This window comes from Hetaerina americana, unplaced genomic scaffold, assembly GCF_022747635.1.
Source record: "Hetaerina americana unplaced genomic scaffold, ioHetAmer1.1.p SCAF_8, whole genome shotgun sequence".
NCBI lineage: Eukaryota > Metazoa > Arthropoda > Insecta > Odonata > Calopterygidae > Hetaerina > Hetaerina americana.
The window spans coordinates 5,831,284-5,849,353 of record NW_027287427.1 but is presented as its reverse complement, the minus strand read 5'-3'; the positions used below and the strand labels follow the sequence as shown (position 1 = coordinate 5,849,353).

Genomic DNA, 18,070 nt, shown 5'->3' with positions numbered 1-18,070 from the left:
GCCGTTCTTTATTTTCGAGCTTTATTATCCAAAGCGCAGCAAAAAAACTGTGTACAGAGAACCACCAGGGTCACCACTAGAGACTTTTAGAAAATTTCCCGTCATAATGAAACAAGGTGAATATTTAATGAATGAATGGAAATTATCCCAATTACGATGAAAATGACTAGTTATGTGCATAAGTATGACGAAGACTCCATCATTGCGGTAGGTAGAACATGCTGCTTTGGCTTCAAACTCTCCTCTCTATTCTATTCTAAGTTATACCCATTCGTTCAATTCTTCAAAACATGTAAAGGGTTAGACTTACACTGTACACCCTCAAAATAAAACAAAACATTAAAAAACGCATGTTCGGACATATATTGTATAACTTATTACACTCGTAATATTGCACTCGCGCTATATTTTCAATGAGTAAAAATAAAATTATCCAGTGGCGTGTTCCCCTTAAAATAACCTAGCAAAGATTTTTTTTAATGATTCATATCGCTAAAAATGTTTGTTTGGATCAATAGACATGACACTTGGATGGATTGGGTTCTTTTCAACGCCCAGAGATTTAAACTATCCCTCATTTTATCTCTTAAATCAAATCTCGTCGTCGTTGCTTGGAACAGCATGAACACAAGACGTGATAACTTCGTAAGATTCGTTATTGTTTCAGCTCCTGTATTCAAACGCGCAGCTGGACATCGAAATACTATTGAGCTCGCTATTCTTTTGCATTCTACCACCGCGAAGATTAAAATCCCGGAAGTTCTATTTAACCGCGGTGTTAAACATTTCTGAAGATTTCGGAAAAAGTATGACTCCCTCACTTCTTCGCTTAGTGAGAAGACTGAGTGAGAAGTATTTCCCTTGCCAGAACATTTCAAAGCTGATAAAATTCTTTCCCAAACCAGATATTCCAAAACTCTATTATTATTTTACGGTAATCTACCGGTTAAGGTAGGTTCTTCATCCACATTTCCTGCCTCAATAGGATTTCTCCCAACAAATACCTCTCCTCGCCCACCATACCAAGTACTTCCTCATTTGTTTTCTTCTCTGTCCATTTCACCTTCTCCATTCTTCTCCACACCCACATTTCAAAAGCCTCCAATCTACGTCTATCCTCCTGCCTCAATGACCACGTTTCCGCGCCGTACATAGCCACGCTCCATATCAAAGTTTTTACGAGTATTTTCTTAGCATCCTTACTCAACGTCCCTGTCATCAACTCCCTCCTCCTTGTGAAAGCCTCTTTGCTTAGCGCAATTCTTCTCCTTACGTTCCTACTACTTTGACCGTGCTGGTCCAAAACACTTCTGAGATATGTAAACTGTTCTACCTGCTCTAGTTTTTGCCCTCCTATTTTAATGTTTAGCTTAGCCTTTTTCTTTCTAGAAAATCGCATAACCTTTGTTTTATTAATATTGATTCTCATCCCATATCTGTCGCACTGAATTTCCAGTTCACTCAGCAATGCTTGCAACCCCTTGGCTGACTGACAAACTAAAGCTTGGTCATCAGCAAACCTAACTGACTTTACGAATTCCCCGCCCACTTTCATTCCTACCTCCAGTTCTTCCCATGCCTCTTTAATCATTTCCTCTGCATACATGTTGAACAGCAACGGTGATAATGGGCGACCCTGCCTTACACCCCTTCCCAATACTGCCCATCCAGACTCCCCGTTCCCCACTCGCACCTGAGCAGTCTGAGACACGTACAGGTTGCGGATTAGCCTCCTTTCTCCCCAATCTATCCCTATTTTCTGCAATATACTCAGTAGTTTTTCCCAATTCACTCTATAAACGCTTATTCGAAATCTACGAAACAGGCAAATACCTCCTGGTTGTATTCTATGTTCCTCTCGATTAACAATCTCATTACTGCAATGGTATCACGCGTACCTCTCCTCTTCCTAAACCCAAACTAATCATCCCCTAAGTAATCACTTGCCGTATTTGCTATCCTTTTGTTGATGATCCTGAGAACAACTTTAGTTCCGTGGGATATCAAACTCTATTATTACTTTATCAAATTAACTATTGATGTAAAAACGTCTAAACATGAATAATTCGATGTTTTCAGGTTCTACTATGTGAAAATTCAATATCGCTTGATAAATAAAATTTGTTTAAGTTTATTTATTCAGCGATCTAAAACTGGAGTTGTTTTCCGATTATTTCGCCACTTAATTAGAAAAAACCGTTACTTGTGTAGTAACTACAAGATAATTATCGTTTCTAATAGCACAAAACACAAATTCCAAAGAAACTGCGGGAGATGCCGCAACAGTAACTTTTAACGGAGTCATCCGCTAATGTGCATTTTAATGCAACAATTTCAGAGCGTAAAAATCATTCGCCTTGACTGGGACTCGAACCCAGATCCCTCAATATCCGGTCGAGTGCTTTAGCCACTTAAGCTACCGAGGCATCTCCCGCAGTTTCTTTGGAATTTGTCAAAGGGAAAACACCATACGTGTTTAAAGTTGGCTTTTAACCTCGTGGACAGTGGCGCCTCGCGCACGACTACGAATGCATGTGACATTGTATGTACGGTATTTCGTCATAACATCTAGTTCCTTTAAAAGCCCCAAAATTTCAGAGTTTAAGAGGACGCCTCGGTAGCTTAAGTGGCTAAAGCACTCGACCGGATATTGAGGGATCTGGGTTCGAGTCCCAGTCAAGGCGAATGATTTTTACGCTCTGAAATTGTTGCATTAAAAAGCACAAAACACATTTTTAATACATTTCTTTGCAATAATCAATTACCTAATTATGTCATTGAGCCAATATAGGCGCACCGTGTCATGTAGGGCTCGTAATAGGTTTTGGATGTTTATAGCTCATATCTAATATATCGCGTTATATTCAGGATAAATCATCAATATCTCCAATCCATATTCATCGCGAATATCCGGCAGGTGGAAAAACTGTTTTAGGTAAACCTTTTTTTTCCTCATCAGTTTAAGAAAACTTTATCTGTCACTATTTTAATTTTCCAACCTTAGTCAATTTGTTTTTGCCTTGCCTCTATTGCCTTTCCTCTAAAATAATTTGTCGAACTTGGTCCCTGATAGCCTACCCACTCACTTACCCTGATCTCAGTCAGGGTGAGGTTGAAATGCGATGACATAAATATACCGTGTACGGAGATATCCTTTTCGGTGCGTGAGCAGTATTTCATCGCCTTACATCACATATTGGAAAGTGAAAGAGAGGAATTCCGAAATCTTCTGCTCTCTCTCTTTTTCGTCCTCACCGTAGGCTTGGAAACAATTTCCTCCCAGGATCCCCCAATAGTATTGGAACATTGTTGTGCTTGCCGTAGTTGGAATTCAAGGAAGACGGATGGAGAGGGATGGAAAGATTGAAAGTGTCATTTTCTCCGCGGATTTTTCGAGACCTGAATAAGAGAAGAGGGATGCTCCGTCCCCTGAGGAGTAAGCCGTAGGGGTGTGTTGGATTGGGGGAGGGGGGTACGGGATTCCAAGCGATTCCCCGAGGTGGCGTCGGGAATGACCTGGCTCACCCTTCTCTCGTCGTCGATGTTTTTCGCCAGCCCATAACATGCTTCCCCCATCATATTCTATCTTCTTTTACCATTCGCTTTCTTTGAGCGATCCTATTACGACGGCGCATATTTTATCTACGCGCTACTCTACGAAGCACCGATAAGGCATGTGGCGGAGGAAATTAGATCCCAAACCAATATGATGATTCATATTTATTAGCGTTCATATTATTTTTCGGCAAGAGCGAATTGTGAACAGTAATGTTCCATACTGTATTGATCACGAATTGTGAGAGTGAAAAAGAATCCCAGTTATCAGTCTTTTTGTCTGTCAATTTCCCTTAAATCCTCGACGTGGACTTACCTAACAGTGCAATGCGGCGGGGTCGCGATTATTAATTCCGTATCAGCATTGCTTTCAAATCAATTTTATTCCATCTAAAATGTACACCCCTAATCTAGCTTAATAATGTAATCCTTCTGATGGTTTAAGCCGTGCATTCAATTACTATGTCCCCAGTAGTTCTCAAAGGAGACTATTTAGTAACGGCGTGACGCTTTTCCTTAGGTACAAAGCGATTTTTCGCAAAATGGGGAACTTTCCTCTGTATCCAGCTAAATTCCGAAATCAGGTCCTGCACAGGGTTTTTTTTATTAATCAGTTTATCATTAATACGTTAAATAGATAGATAATTTAGTAGTCTGCGAGCCACCTCTAGGGTGTGTTGCAGGAGGTGAACACCCACCAGACTGATTTTGACCCGAATATGACCCCTACCGCGGTCGGACAATGTTATTCCATTCCCTTTTCATTCGTGGAAAAAAAGCGTTCCGAATGTTCGATGCATATATCATACAGGGCCACTACGGAACATTTTATTGTCGAGTAAACCGAATGACCGTAGTTGTATTTTTCTACTTAGTTGGTTGATCGCCATAAGTACGAGGAATAATGGGTTTCCATCATCCTTCTTTTCCAGCGATCGTTTTCCCCGTAACTTCTCGCCCTTAAGTCCGCCTCCCAAAGTAATGTGGGCCTCGAATTTCTTGCATCATTAGGTAAAAGTTTTGCAAAGAAATATGCTCATCCTTTCACCAAGATAGTTGAGGGTAGTAAATATATCAATCATTACGGTGCATGAACAGCAAAACGTATTTTTTTTGTATTTTTAGTACACTGCAAGCCACCTCTAGGGTGTGTGGCAGAGGGTGAATACACCCCAGACTAATTTCGGCCCGAAAATGGCCAAATGCAGCCGAAAGTATGGTCAAAGTTGTCCTCCGTGAGGACCACAGGAGAAGGACGTCCAACGTTGAAACCTCGGTGTAGATTTACAAATGTACTCATTTTATTTCAATATGTTATGTCATTTCCATTAAGAGTCGCCGGAGACAACAAAACCTTAAAACTGTTAGCTTGCTCGAAAACAATTACTAGCCGGCATCATGTACTTTGGCATTTTATATGTTAGTTACAGATTACATCGCTTGCAAGGAGCTGTAGGAGATGCCCCCTCTAAATTTGAATTACCATTGTATTGCGCATGTAGCGGGTGACTCCGTTTAAAGTTACTGGAATGGGAATCATTGAAGGATTAAAATCACAGATTAAATCTTTTGCATAAATTGGAAGGATATCTCTTTAGCAATGTTGTTGAAAATGTACGAGGGTCATCCGGAAAGTAGTACCCGTTCGTGCCGCATGAAGTGCTGACGACGCGAGTAGCCGCTGGACGAGGTCAGATAGCTTCAGTGGCTTGTCTGCCTTCTCTGAGCCAAGTTGCGTGACGCTAGCATTGCCTGTGTTGTTTCTGTGATTGTTTACAATGTTTAAAAAAATTGAGAACGCCGCCAGTTGTGAAGTGAGGGCAGTGATTAAATTCCTCAATGCAAGAAACGTTCGCCCATGTGATATTCATCGCCAATTAAAGGAGGTGTATGGAGACAATGTAATGGACGAGTCGTCTGTTCGGCGGTGGTGTCGCAACTTCAACATGGGGAGGGGGAACACACACGACGATGAGCGTTCGGGGAGACCGTCTGTCATTACAGACCAACTGGTGAGCTCAGTTGACGAATTCGTGAGGAACGATCGGCGCGTCACAATTGATGACATCTGTGAGCATTTTCCCAATGTTTCTCGAACAATTGTTCATGAAATTGTTAAACACCATCTGCATTATGCAAAAATTTGTGCAAGATGGGTCCCTCGCGTATCTCAATGAGCTGGCGGCGAAGGACTATGCAGCAGGAATACAGAAACTTGTCACACGTTATGACAAATGCCTTAATTTGCTTGGAGATTATGTTGAGAAGTAGTTTAAAGTATCCTCTTTCAAATAAAATTTTTTATGTTTGTTAATATTTACTTTTGTGTCTTTATTTCACGAACGGGTACTACTTTCCGGATGACCCTCGTATCATTAGCCCCATCGTAGTATGGTAGAAGAGATTATGTCAACAAATTTATAGAGATGAAGTGTACTGCAGATAAATTTAAGATGTCATTATTTCCACGAACGATAAGGAATCGGAATAACATCGTCCTACCGCGGTAGGGCTAAAAATATTCGGGTCAAAATTAGTCTGGTTGGTATCCGCTCCCTGCCACACACCCTAGGGGTAGCTTGCCGGGCACTAGAAAAATATATTTGCAAAAAGAAAGAAAAGACATTATTGATGAATTTTCAGCACCCTTTTCAGCTTATCTATCTTTCATCCATAATTTTTCAGAACTTTCCTTTAATTTTTCATCCAATCCACGAAATTGTGCCATTCTTCGTTGTTAAAATAATTTTCAAATATTGGTATTCGGTTGAATCAATGTTGAAGAACGTGGAAAGGTATCTCAAAGGGAAATTGTAGCCCTTTAAAATTGGTTCTCATCACCACCCATCATCACCCTTCACATTGATTCCTTTCGTCTCTCCATTCCATTCCCCCATCAGCCGAACTCCACTCGTCCTCACAGTCGCTCGCCTGGACTTCTGTTTTCGTCCCATACGCTATTATCTCATCCGCAGTCATCCCAAATGTTCTATAGACTATCTTCGTCGTGTCTAAAGATGTTTTATGAGGGTTTTCTTTCTTCTTTCCAAAGCTTTTATCAAACTTTTCTCTGGTCCTCTAACTCTCTTGTCAGCAAAACACCGTGACTAAATCGACCCTTATATTTAATCGTCATTATCACTCCTTGTGCATCACATTTATTATGTTCCTTCCATTCTTCTCCTTCCTTCTTTTGTTCATTGCCCATGCCTTAATAAAATGGAATAACATCCTCCGTATGTAAGCGTACCGTCATTGGTTACATTTTTACAACATTCTGAGGTGCATGTGCATGTTAGTTGATAGCTTTATGTTTATTTGCATGCCTGAGAGTTGAAAGGGTTTTTGCATGAATATATACGTCACTGCGGGTGTAGGTGTGCATTTACCCAGAGGTCACGGGTTCGATTCCCGCCTAGGTGGGTTTTCCTCCACCTAAGGATTGGGTGTATGTAGTTGAGTCAATTGTTATATCATTGTTCAAAGTCCGATGTAAAGACCGAAGTGCTGGTTTCGGACTATTGCAAAAATAAAAACCTTGTTTTTGTTTGTAGTTTTATTCTCATTTACGGGTGGTGACCAAACACCCCCCACCACACGCCCTTGCGGGGTATTATGTACCTATTTTGCTTCTTAACTTGTTCCCGACTGCCAGTAGGAACGGTTTATGCTATCATGCCTTCTTTTCTCGATCTATTCTAGTTTTTCAGCTACCTTTAATTTTAAACTCAAAGTAACCTAGAATATGATAATGGTTTTGCATGCATTTATTTTGATTTAGACATTGTAGTTCATGTTGCTGTCGTTAAAAATGACTCTATGTGTTTCAATATGCTGCATTTCCATTGATAACCAGCATTTAAGAAAATCTTGACAATGATGTTGCATGCCTTTTGTGGAGCCCTGACATGCACCATAGTGGTGGCGTGTATGGTATCATGTAGATGGATGTAGACCTAGTAGTCTTTTTTACGTTTCCTGCTCGGCCAGTCGCCTAAAAGCCAAGGTGTTTTCACAAATGCCTCTGCCCTTCCTATATCCAACATTTACTTCATCTAGGAATTTCTCTCCTGTTAGTTCCATTCTTCTGTCGAGGATTTTCTGTCTCAGGCTACGCCAGGCTTGTGGCTCAAAAAGATTGGAATCTGTTTTAATTTCTTCTTTTTGGAACTCCGTCCCAAGCAGTATCTTATTAAAGGAAATCAACAAATTCAATGCCATGAATCATGTAATGCTACTTGGATTAAGTTAACGGTCTGACCCGAGAAATAAGTAGAATAAATCGGGGAAAACTTTATTGCGGATCAAATTACTGAAACTAACTCTTCAAAACGGCACCCTTGGGCATCAGCACACCCATGTCAGCGCCTCTGCCACGCTTCCTGGAAGGAGTCGATGGGAGTCTCGTTCAGGCACCACGTCGTAGCCTATTTGACATAATCCAGTAGTCCAAAATGGTACTCAAAGGGGTTGTACCAGAGTCATATACAAAGACCCAAGTCTCATCACTAGTGACCACCTATTCTAAAAAATTCGAGTCGCTAACACCATGGTCCAAGAGGTCCAAGGCAAGATTGTCACGCAATCAGTCTTCCGACTGCACCTTGAGGACCATCTTAGCACATCTTTCTCATGGCTAAATCTTCTGTAAGAATCCAACGCGCTGTGGTTTTTGAATATTTCACTCTTCTGCTAGCATCCTGACACTTGGTGATCCATCAGGATTGAGCGTGTGTCTCATTTTTTGCGCATTTTCATCACATTGTATTGTTGATGGATGTCCAGGGCATTCATCATCGTCAACTTCCTCTCCCCCCCCCACCCACCCGGGGCATCCTTTGCAAGCAGAAAATCGTCAATTGGGACATTTCTCCATCCCCATAAGCATCCTTAACCATTCGTCATGGTCTCCAAACCCGATTTCCCGAGTTTAAAACAAAATTTCATCGCATATTAATGCTCCATGGAAAGTGGTTTTTGTGACGCGACCTTCGAACAGGGATTCAGTCTAGCAGCTATCCGCTCATTGTAACGGCCCGCAGACGACTAACGGTCTTTAACCTCTCGCCATTCATCCCGCCACAAATTGTCTGCTTCGTCAGGGAAAATCTTTTCCCTTACTTTCTGTGGCGGACTCTTTATTTTCTCCAGTAGTTTGCTTCGATACAGGAGGTATTATATATCCTTTACATGTTTTTGCGTACTGGTCCTTAAATGTTGAAGCATATCTCAATTAATGTCTTCATTTTCTCATTGCTCAACATATTATATCAATTTTTTATCTTATTCAATATTTCTTCTTCAATTTGTCTTGGCACAAGCCTTGACTGTAATGCTGTTTCAAATATCCTTCCCAAACTCCAACTTATATTTTTCAGTCCTTCTCGCAAAATTCTGGCTCTCTTTTGTTGTGTTTTTGTAAAAAAATATAGGTTACAATGGTTTCTCCATATACAGTAACCTTTTTTTCCTTCTCGTACGTATACTGAATGATTTTGCACTCCATCAAGCAAACATTTTATCCATAATTCCTTACCTTCCACCTAATCTCATTGTGCATCCTTTTACAGCTTTTCTTCACCTCTGGAGTTTTCTTGCAAATTAATTCAAGTTATTCCTTCGTCATAATTGTTTAAACATAATCGCTCTCAAGTCACGCTTCGGTTCGATTTTGATCCCCACTTTTTTGCATTAGATGGGGGCTGTATGGTCGCATTTTTTGTGCCTCCCTTTCACCAAACCAGGGCACGTTCACAGGATTCCGTATCGTGTGGGTGGGTGGCCGGTCTTTCTCACCGAAGAACAGCTCAAAGCAACCTCCGAACGTCGTCCCTTTTTGCAGCGAAATGCATATTCATAGAGTAAACTCGCTTATTGAGCAGCCAACCCCTACACAGCGAGAGGTCGACTCGTACACCCGATGGATGCACTCGGTAGCTTTAAAACGCACAGCCCACGCGTTGCCTGAATGGATCTTCCTTTAAATATGCAGTGATCTCGGAGCTTCAATTTCACAGTTCCATTCTCAAAAAGTACCGGGATATTTTATTCGAATCGTCATTATTCGTTTTACAGCATAGTAATCAAATAATTTGTTCAGTTCATTATTACCTGCAGTTTATTTCAAATTGTTGTTTATAATTATATCTCTCTTAAACAAACAATTTTTTAAGTGATTGTCTTGTTAAATTTAAAAATTTCAATATTAAAAAAACAATTTTTGTGCAAGATAATATGAATGAAAATATTCCTCTAGTGGATCCAATTTCAAATCACCATTTTTGCGAAAAAATGAGGAGGAATAACAATGCAGGAATTTTAAAATTTAAAAATCATTCACCTTAAACCGGGATTCGAAACCGGTTCCTCGACGTCCGGCCTTTGGTGCTTTAGTCAGTGAAGCTATCGTCCGTCTTATGCGAAGAAATTTTAGGGCCTTTGAAGTAACAAAATACTGTGAAAAGAGACCGTACATAACAGTGTCACTGCCATTTGTAGTCGTTCGCAAAGCGACACGGTCCATGATATTAAAGATTTAAACACTGGGGTGTTTTGCCTTTGCAAGAAACCGCGAGGGATCTGGCGACAGTAACTTTTAGCGAAGTCATCCGACGAAATTTGTATATTTCAGCAGGGATCGGATACCAACCAGACTAATTTTGCCCGAATATTTTTACCCCTACCGCGGTAGGACAATGTTATTCCGATCCCTTATCGTTTGTGAAAAAAAATTCATCTTTAACCTATCTGTTGCACACTTGACTCCATAATTTTATTGACGTGATCTCTCCTACCGTACTACGATGGGGCTAAAAACACATTTTCACGTCATTGTTAAAAAGACATCCTACCAATTTATGCAAGAGATTTAATCGGTAATTGACTCCGTCAATGATTCCCATTCCAGTAACTTTAAACGGAGTCATCCCCTAAACGTGCATTACAATCGTAATTCACATTTATAGGGGGCATATCCTGCAGTTTCTTGCAGACGGAATGAGTTTTAACCCATTAAATAATTCTTTTTCTTTAAAACGCGTTGATTGTATGCTGCTCTCGTATCCGTTGAGACATTTTTCGTCTGTTTTCTTTGTTTGGCATGTGCGCGATATTTGCTTTTCATAACATCAAGCCGATTTCTCGACCTCCCTGGCACATTGCTTTGAATGAGATAAATATCCCATCATCCACAACCATAAACCTCTGGTCTAAAGGATGCGGAATCAGGATATCCGATATTGGCTTCGGGCGCAACTGGCTTAATGTATGCGTTGGGCCGAGCTTGCAAAATTCATCCCGTATCCGACAACGTTAAAAGACGAGTTGGTGCGGGGAGGGACTCCCTCGAGGGGGTGACCCCGCCCCGCGCCACCCAGCACCAAATGTTCCCCCTCTCACGGTGTCTCTTTCCCCTCTTGGCGCCAAAGGGTCCTCTCCGAGTGGCCCGGCTTCCACACCGAGCCCCGACCCCGCCACTGTCTGCCCCAGGGCTTCTTCGCGGAGGAAGGCGCCACGTGCCATTTCCTGCTCGGCTACAAGAACCCTGACCTCTCGCCGGGCGCCACCCTGGAGCAGCATGTGACCGCGGCTCTCTCGGAGCTAGAGGAGCCGCAGTGACCGCCGCCGGGGGGCGAGGAGGGGTCCGCCTGCGATCCCATCCGCTAAAGGGGTGGCAGAGGAAGGATATGGGATGGACGACCCGGATAGGGGGCCGAGAGTGCCCCTGGGAGTGAAACATACATGACCGAACTCACTCGATGTATTATAATTTTATGTGCATAAATGTGTTTCTTTTCCTTCATCCTCCTTCTGTTCCTTGTGCTTCCGACGAGACAGCGTACCATCAACGATTGCCGTACTTCGGAGGCTGTCGTTGGCATTTCGTCTTTGTCGTCCGTGCGTTACCTTCCTTTCCTTGTGTGATCTTCAGCCTTCCGTTCCTCTAGCCTCTCTTTCCTTTACCCTGCAAGGACAATGTTCTTCCCTTTTCGCTCACCCTCATTCTAAATGGGCGTCGGGGGAGGAGGGAGTGAGCGCTAGTCTGTCCGGAAGGTGATTGAGATGAGACGTGTCTCGAGTTGGCGTGTCGTGGCTCGTCATGTCTCGAGGTGGCGTGTCGCGTCTCGAGTTGGTGTGTCGTTTCTCGTGGTGTCTCGATGTGGCGTGGCGTGTCTCATCGTGACTAGAGGTAGCAATGTCGTGTACCGATGTGGCGTGTCGTTTCTCGTCGTGTCTCGAGTTGGCGTGTCGTGTCTCTTCTTGTCTTGAGTAGGCCGGTCGTGTCTTGAGATGGTGTGTCGCGTGTTGGCCAATTGGGAAAGGAACGAAGGAAGATATTGCGCCTTCCTCGCAGTCGGAGTGGCCTTCTGAAATCTTCATCTGGTGGTTGGAAGTCCCAACATAGCAATGGGGAGCAATAGATCCAATTTTGCGGGGTGTGGATATAAATATGAAAATAAAAAAAAAAGAAATTCGAAGAGAAGTTATGAAAAATCATTTTCCCAAATTCTTGCAGGGAGACTGAAGCCACGTAGTGGAGCAAGTGTATGCGGCTTGAAATATTAGAGTGATGAAAGGAGAAAAGGGGTGAGGAGTAGATGAAACGCATTAGGCAACACTTTGCAAGATCTCTTTTTTATGGGAGTTCCATAAACTGGAGGAAAAAAGTATTGGAAGCTATTGTAAATGGTCTACCCACTCTCGAAAAGAGTCAAGTCACTCACTCCCTTTGGATGGCTGGAGCGCTGGACGCAATGCTTTCATGGAGCGGGTGTCGTTATAGGACGTACTGCGGTGAATCTCAAGCTGATAGTCGTCGGTTAATACTTATGTTTGGAGCGCAAGTGGGGCAAATGTCAGATTTGCACCAAAATAGCAAAGTCAGCTCCCCCATGTATACTCAGCGGAGCGGAGGGATAAAAAAAAAATAAATTTAAAAAGCCAATCAATCTTTGAATGATATGCTTTTTAATAATATCTTGAGGAAAAAAATGAAAGCAGCCGTCACATCAAAAAGATATATAAAAATACTTTTAAAAATAAATTGATTAAGATTTTCCCCATTGGATGAAAAATGTTATTATTATATTTAACATAAAAAATAAATGAATGTGATGAAAGCGTAGTAGAATTGTGCGCACGCGAGGTAACCACAATGAAATCATTTATGCACACACTTCTAATATAATGATGCAGACACTTTTTTAAATAGGACAAATGCGAGTCAAAAAATTGAAATATTTTTTACCCTCATGGAACTTGAGCTTAGTTTGGGTGTGAGGAGAGGTTTGAGAAAAATCTAAGGGGGTAAAAAAAGAAAAGATCGCCTTAAAAGCAGAAGAAAGAGGAAAAGCATGTCCCATTTCCTCTCGCGAGTGCAGTTCTTGAGGAGGGGGGGAAGGGGGAGGTAGGGGGAGAAAGTGATGACCTCATTATTATTCTCCGCAATGCATCGCCCTCTTGTGTTCCCACTCTAAACTTTTCCCTCTCACCTTTTGAATATCCCTTTATCGGCAGAAAAAAAACCCTAAACCCTTTTACTGGATATCGATTTCATTTATCGAGTTATTCGTTTTTTTTATGGGTGAACACACGTCGCACGGAAAAAAATGGAATATATTAAAATATAAAAATTTAGGCCATCTAATGGTATTTTCTGCGGTGAAAGAGCGCCTTAGAAGTGCTTACAGCGAAATCCTGTGAAAGTTGCGAGCGTTTTTTGATTGAAGAGTAAGTTTTATCCGCAGTATAAGGAAGTGGCGTCGGTGAATATTAGGCGCGGGACATGATGGCGCTTAATAAGAGAGCAATAGAGTAAAAGGCGGCGCTTACGGTAGCGGAGGTCTCTATGATAAATAGAGTAATCAAGGCAATCAAATTAAACGGTGTACATAGATGATGGGCATCTGTTGAACTTAATTAGGACTAGCGACCCACCGTAAAGCTATTCTAAATGCGTTTATTACACTCTTGAAGTAATTCTCGCTGCAAATTCAGTTAATTTTCAATCAAAGCTTTGCTGATCCATATAATTGATTGATCCGCGATTTCACTTCGTTATGCCTGAAAATGTCTTAAACTATCTAATATCTATCTGTAGGTTTTCTTTCAACGGAATTATTGGAGAGATGGGATCAGGGAAAAAAATGGAAGTTGGAGTCCATGAAAACTCGGTCACGCTAAATGTTTCACCAGCTTTACTCATTCCATAAAAATTATGAATTATTTCGGGTGAACCTGACTCTTTTTTTCATCTGTGAGGATTCGTTTTCAGTTTCAGAGATGAATGTGAGAATTTTCAATTTAAATTCGAAATCATCTTCTTTTTTGGACTTCTATTTAAGACATTGGACTTTTATGCAAATCCTTGCGTATCCGTCCGCGTAGCTAAGTTAGCCAATAATCTGCCATCACAGGAGTCCTGTGTAGTGCAACCGAATTCTTCGTCACCAAATTCAAGATGTGTCGATGCAATTGGATGCGACTCATCCGAATTCCACGTCGCAATGAAGTTTTGCTGGTGAAAGCATTTTGTGATCATCAAATTTTTTCACCCTCTTTGAGAATTGTTACCCATTGTACTCAAAGATAATGACTCAAACGAACTTCATATCCACTCGAGTAATAACAGACACACTTTTACCCTCGTTCTTAAAATCCTGAAATTAATTAATACTTGCATAAACTTTCTACAAATTGTTTGATTCTGAGTGATAAATTAAAGTGATTTCTACTTGCAATGAACATGGCTCGATCATTGCATTAGCGATTTCAAAATAAATTGGAATATCTGTCTTCCTTGTATTCCACTTGCGTTAATAATTCTAGTCTGTATTTTGATAACTCGTGTTTCGAAATTTATCTTTTTATGTGTATCAAACTTGAAAATTGGTGTAAATTATTAGGTTATCTTGTAATGGATCAAACATGCGTCTAAACCAAATACCGTAATACGAGTATATAATTCCGTGTTGACTGGATTCACAAAACGCGTTCATCATCTCTAGTGCAATATCACCATATCTACTTCAGTAAACTATTTCACACACTTTGGACTCTCACTCCATTGGAACAATCTTTGCAGCGTCCCTGTTTCCCTTAGCCCCCACTGTTGGAAATTACATTTTAAAAAAAACGCTTTCGCGATCGTTTGATTGAAGTTCATCTTTTATCCGCAAGGGGTGCTTATACTTTATCAGTTTCCTTCTTGCATTTAAACAAGTTCCTTGAGAAAAAAAACTGTGCGATCAATATAGGTTTGATTGCAAAGTTGGAAAGGCATTACCAACACAACAAAAATCACTCGAGCCTCGTGGAAATAATTAATCTGTTAACCGTTGAACCCTTGGAAATAATGTTAAAATTCTCATCGGCGAGGTGGAGCCCATGATTTGGTCGAATCTAATGAACAGTAAAATTTTTATGAAACATCGAGTTCACCAGGTTTTTGCCGTTTATGATCGTTAATACTGTTCCTGTTTAAATTTGATGGCGGCGATTACACTAAATTGCTTAGCTAGTGGATCCTTCTATTTGGAATTAAAATTTTTCCGGATTATATTTCATTAGCCGTCATCAGCCATTCGATCCAAATGAGTGTTGGTACGGAGTCTGCTCTTGATAATGGCGCATGTGACGAAAGCCCGCGCGCGCCAACCGCCTTCCACGAGGGACGCTCTCTCGTGGCGTTCAGCCCCTCTTCGCTTTGCCCGGGCTAAACGCCGACTTCAGATGTCGTTGATCTCGCTCCATCTTGGATCTGTCCGCCATGACTGTCTACTTCGTGACGGCTTTTCATTCGGCATGTGCTGTGGAGATGAAATAATCTCACCTGCACTTTCGCGTACATTCACTTTGCAACGGGGTGGCCGGGCGTCCCGTTGCCGCCGCGACACGTGAGTTATATCGCGTCTGTCCCGTCATTTTAGCTAAATAGTTCGTCGTGTTAGGCTATCGTGATTCATGTTAATACCGACGGCTGTGGCCGAAACAGGCATAACGAATCTCGGCACGTCCCAGCGAACTCTGTCGCCCAATCTTTCGCAGCCTTTGGCCGTAAAATTGGTTGTAATCAACTCGGCTTCAGGGTTTCCCATCCTTTTCAGTGTTTTTTGTCACGCGGTCACTAGTTCTCGAGTTAATAAGTGACTCTCGCTAGTCGTTTTTTTTTCTTCGCAAGGAAATAATGGTTCGTCACTCGAGTTCTATCAGTGTTCTATGGGAAAATCGTGTTTGTTATCTCAAATAGTTTAGTAATTACGAACGGAATTTTAATTTTTTTTGCGATCTAATTCTCATCTAAAAGGTTTGTAATTTCATTCAAAAGGGGAAATGAGTGCTCCTCAATCGATAATTTTGTGGATATATTAGTGGTGTGGTTTTAGAAAAGACTATTACTTGGTGTACGTTGCATCAGAGCTGTGAAACATTGATTATTGTGGGAGGGAGGTTTGGATGACCTTTCTACGTCGGCGTTAGTCATTTCTCAATTCACGCGTGGATCTATATAAATAATTTTCCAAGCACATCTGAATGCATTACTCATTGCTCAGTTTGATCGTGACTTGCTGTAGATCTACACACAATTCAAAATTGTATTCTCATGTGCTTGACTCAAGTATTGACAGATAAATCACATAGATATACAGCGCGATTAGATGCAAAAGACTATTACGCACTCCTTAAGAGCATGCAAAAATTAAAGTGAACATTAAGCAAAGAATTGTGGCATATATTCGGAACGATGGCCAATCGTTGATTGCCAAAATGGTGATGTGAGTTATAGGTATGGAATATAACGGGGTCCCGAAGGGTGAAAACCGAAATAATCTCTTTTCCACGCTAAATGAATATTTTCTCCAACAAGGCCGCGTAATAACTAGCAACAAGTATCAACTCTCCAAAGCGGGGCGGATCAGTATGTCACTCTTAAGGATATCTATTACTTTTGACTGTAAAAAGTTTTCATTATATATTCAACGATTACCGGAAAATATTCCATGGGTTTTTTTCGTGTTTACAGAAATGTCAAAGATGATTCAACCTAAGGAAACATACCAAATGGTAATTCTTTCTCTGAAGCATAAACACTATCTTAACAGTTTGAGGCATAGATTGTAAGAAAATTATTAAAACAAAACTATGTAATTTTCACATATAAGTTTTCATCAATCGATTCAGGTTTCAAACAAACTTTTATGATATCGTTGAAACCTGAATACAAGAATGTCATGAATTTAGGTAGGTACGACAATTATTGTTGCTGCAAGAATTAAAATTAGTTCCCACGCAATTTAGCTAGCACCAATCGTGGCACGTGCTCGCTCTCATTGTTGTTAATTGGGCTCTTGTGACGATCCCGAAAGAAGTCCTCTCTTGGCGGGAACGGGGTCATTTCTTCGTAGCTCGTGAACTAGCTTTTGTTTCCTCGTGTTTCACCTTTTTTCGCAAATCTGCCGCAAAATTCCAGTGGGCAAGAAGAGCAGTTCTCATATTTTGTCTCTTGGTGGCGCTTTTTGGCTTCCGAGCAATAATAGGAGAAATTGGCGGTCGTCAGATTTCTCCACGGGTCCATGTGGGACAAGGTGGGAGGGCCTTTATTACAGAGAGCCTGTCGTTAGAATAAACACACACATGGGATGAAGCATCCGACTGCATTTTCTCTCGGTGGAAAATCACGAAAAACCGCCCATTGTACATATGCCGAAGAGGAAGTGACCGCCGAGAGAATCCAGTGAACTTACTGCCTAAAATTGAATCCCCTGTTAATGTGTTGGTTTTACTGTTCATATTACACTTCAACATGTATGTAATAAGAAGAGCAATACCCAGAGTGACGTCGTTGGTGACATTGACGTGAAGAAGAATGACTTAATAATCTGATTTGATTCTCGTGTTCTGTGAGTTAGTCAGAGAAGAAATGTGATGACATTTGGACGAAATAAAAATCGTGAAATGATGTTATTTTAATCCATTCTCACATTACCTCAACGCACGCCATAGTTAAACGCGTATTGGTGTCCTGAAAATTCAGGGAGAAGAACATGATCCTCAACCCGTGTTGCAAAGGTTTGATTTCAGAAGTGTCTCGTAAATTTCTCCTCTCCTCACTCAAATTCTACCCCCACCCCCATCCACAACAACTCCATAAACACGGTGCTTCGATGTACACAGTCCTGTGAAGTGAATAAATGAAATCACTACTTTCAAGCTTAGTTTTTGTCTTTAATTTTCCAGGTTCCCTTTTGTGGGATGCGTTATCGAGATCATAACAATATTTAGCAAATCTAGCTCCTCTACGCAGCACGCGATCCAGTACGGCAATCAATCCAACTTCGGGAGGATCCCACATACTAGCAGCATATTCTAAATGAGGCCCAACCAGCGACAGATAATATTTCTCTTTAACCTTTTCGTCATATTTTCCCAGTCCTCATCTAATAAATGCCAATATTGTGTTAGCTTGTCCACACACGAGGGGTGTCCGAAAGCTATCCGACCTGCGTTCATATCTCCG

General features: G+C 41.3%; 1 protein-coding gene across 1 annotated transcript in view; it reads left to right on the top strand.

Moving 5' to 3' along the window:
* The window catches only part of Gycalpha99B (guanylate cyclase 1 soluble subunit alpha 2), a 417,282-nt gene extending 399,519 nt beyond the window's left edge, over window positions 1–17,763 (top strand). The window contains exon 11 of the mRNA XM_071597019.1: window positions 10,983–17,763. Within this exon, the coding sequence (XP_071453120.1) occupies window positions 10,983–11,172 (190 nt within the window). The 3' untranslated portion in view covers window positions 11,173–17,763. The remainder of the gene's footprint in view (window positions 1–10,982) is intronic.
* Window positions 17,764–18,070: the final 307 nt, after the last annotated feature.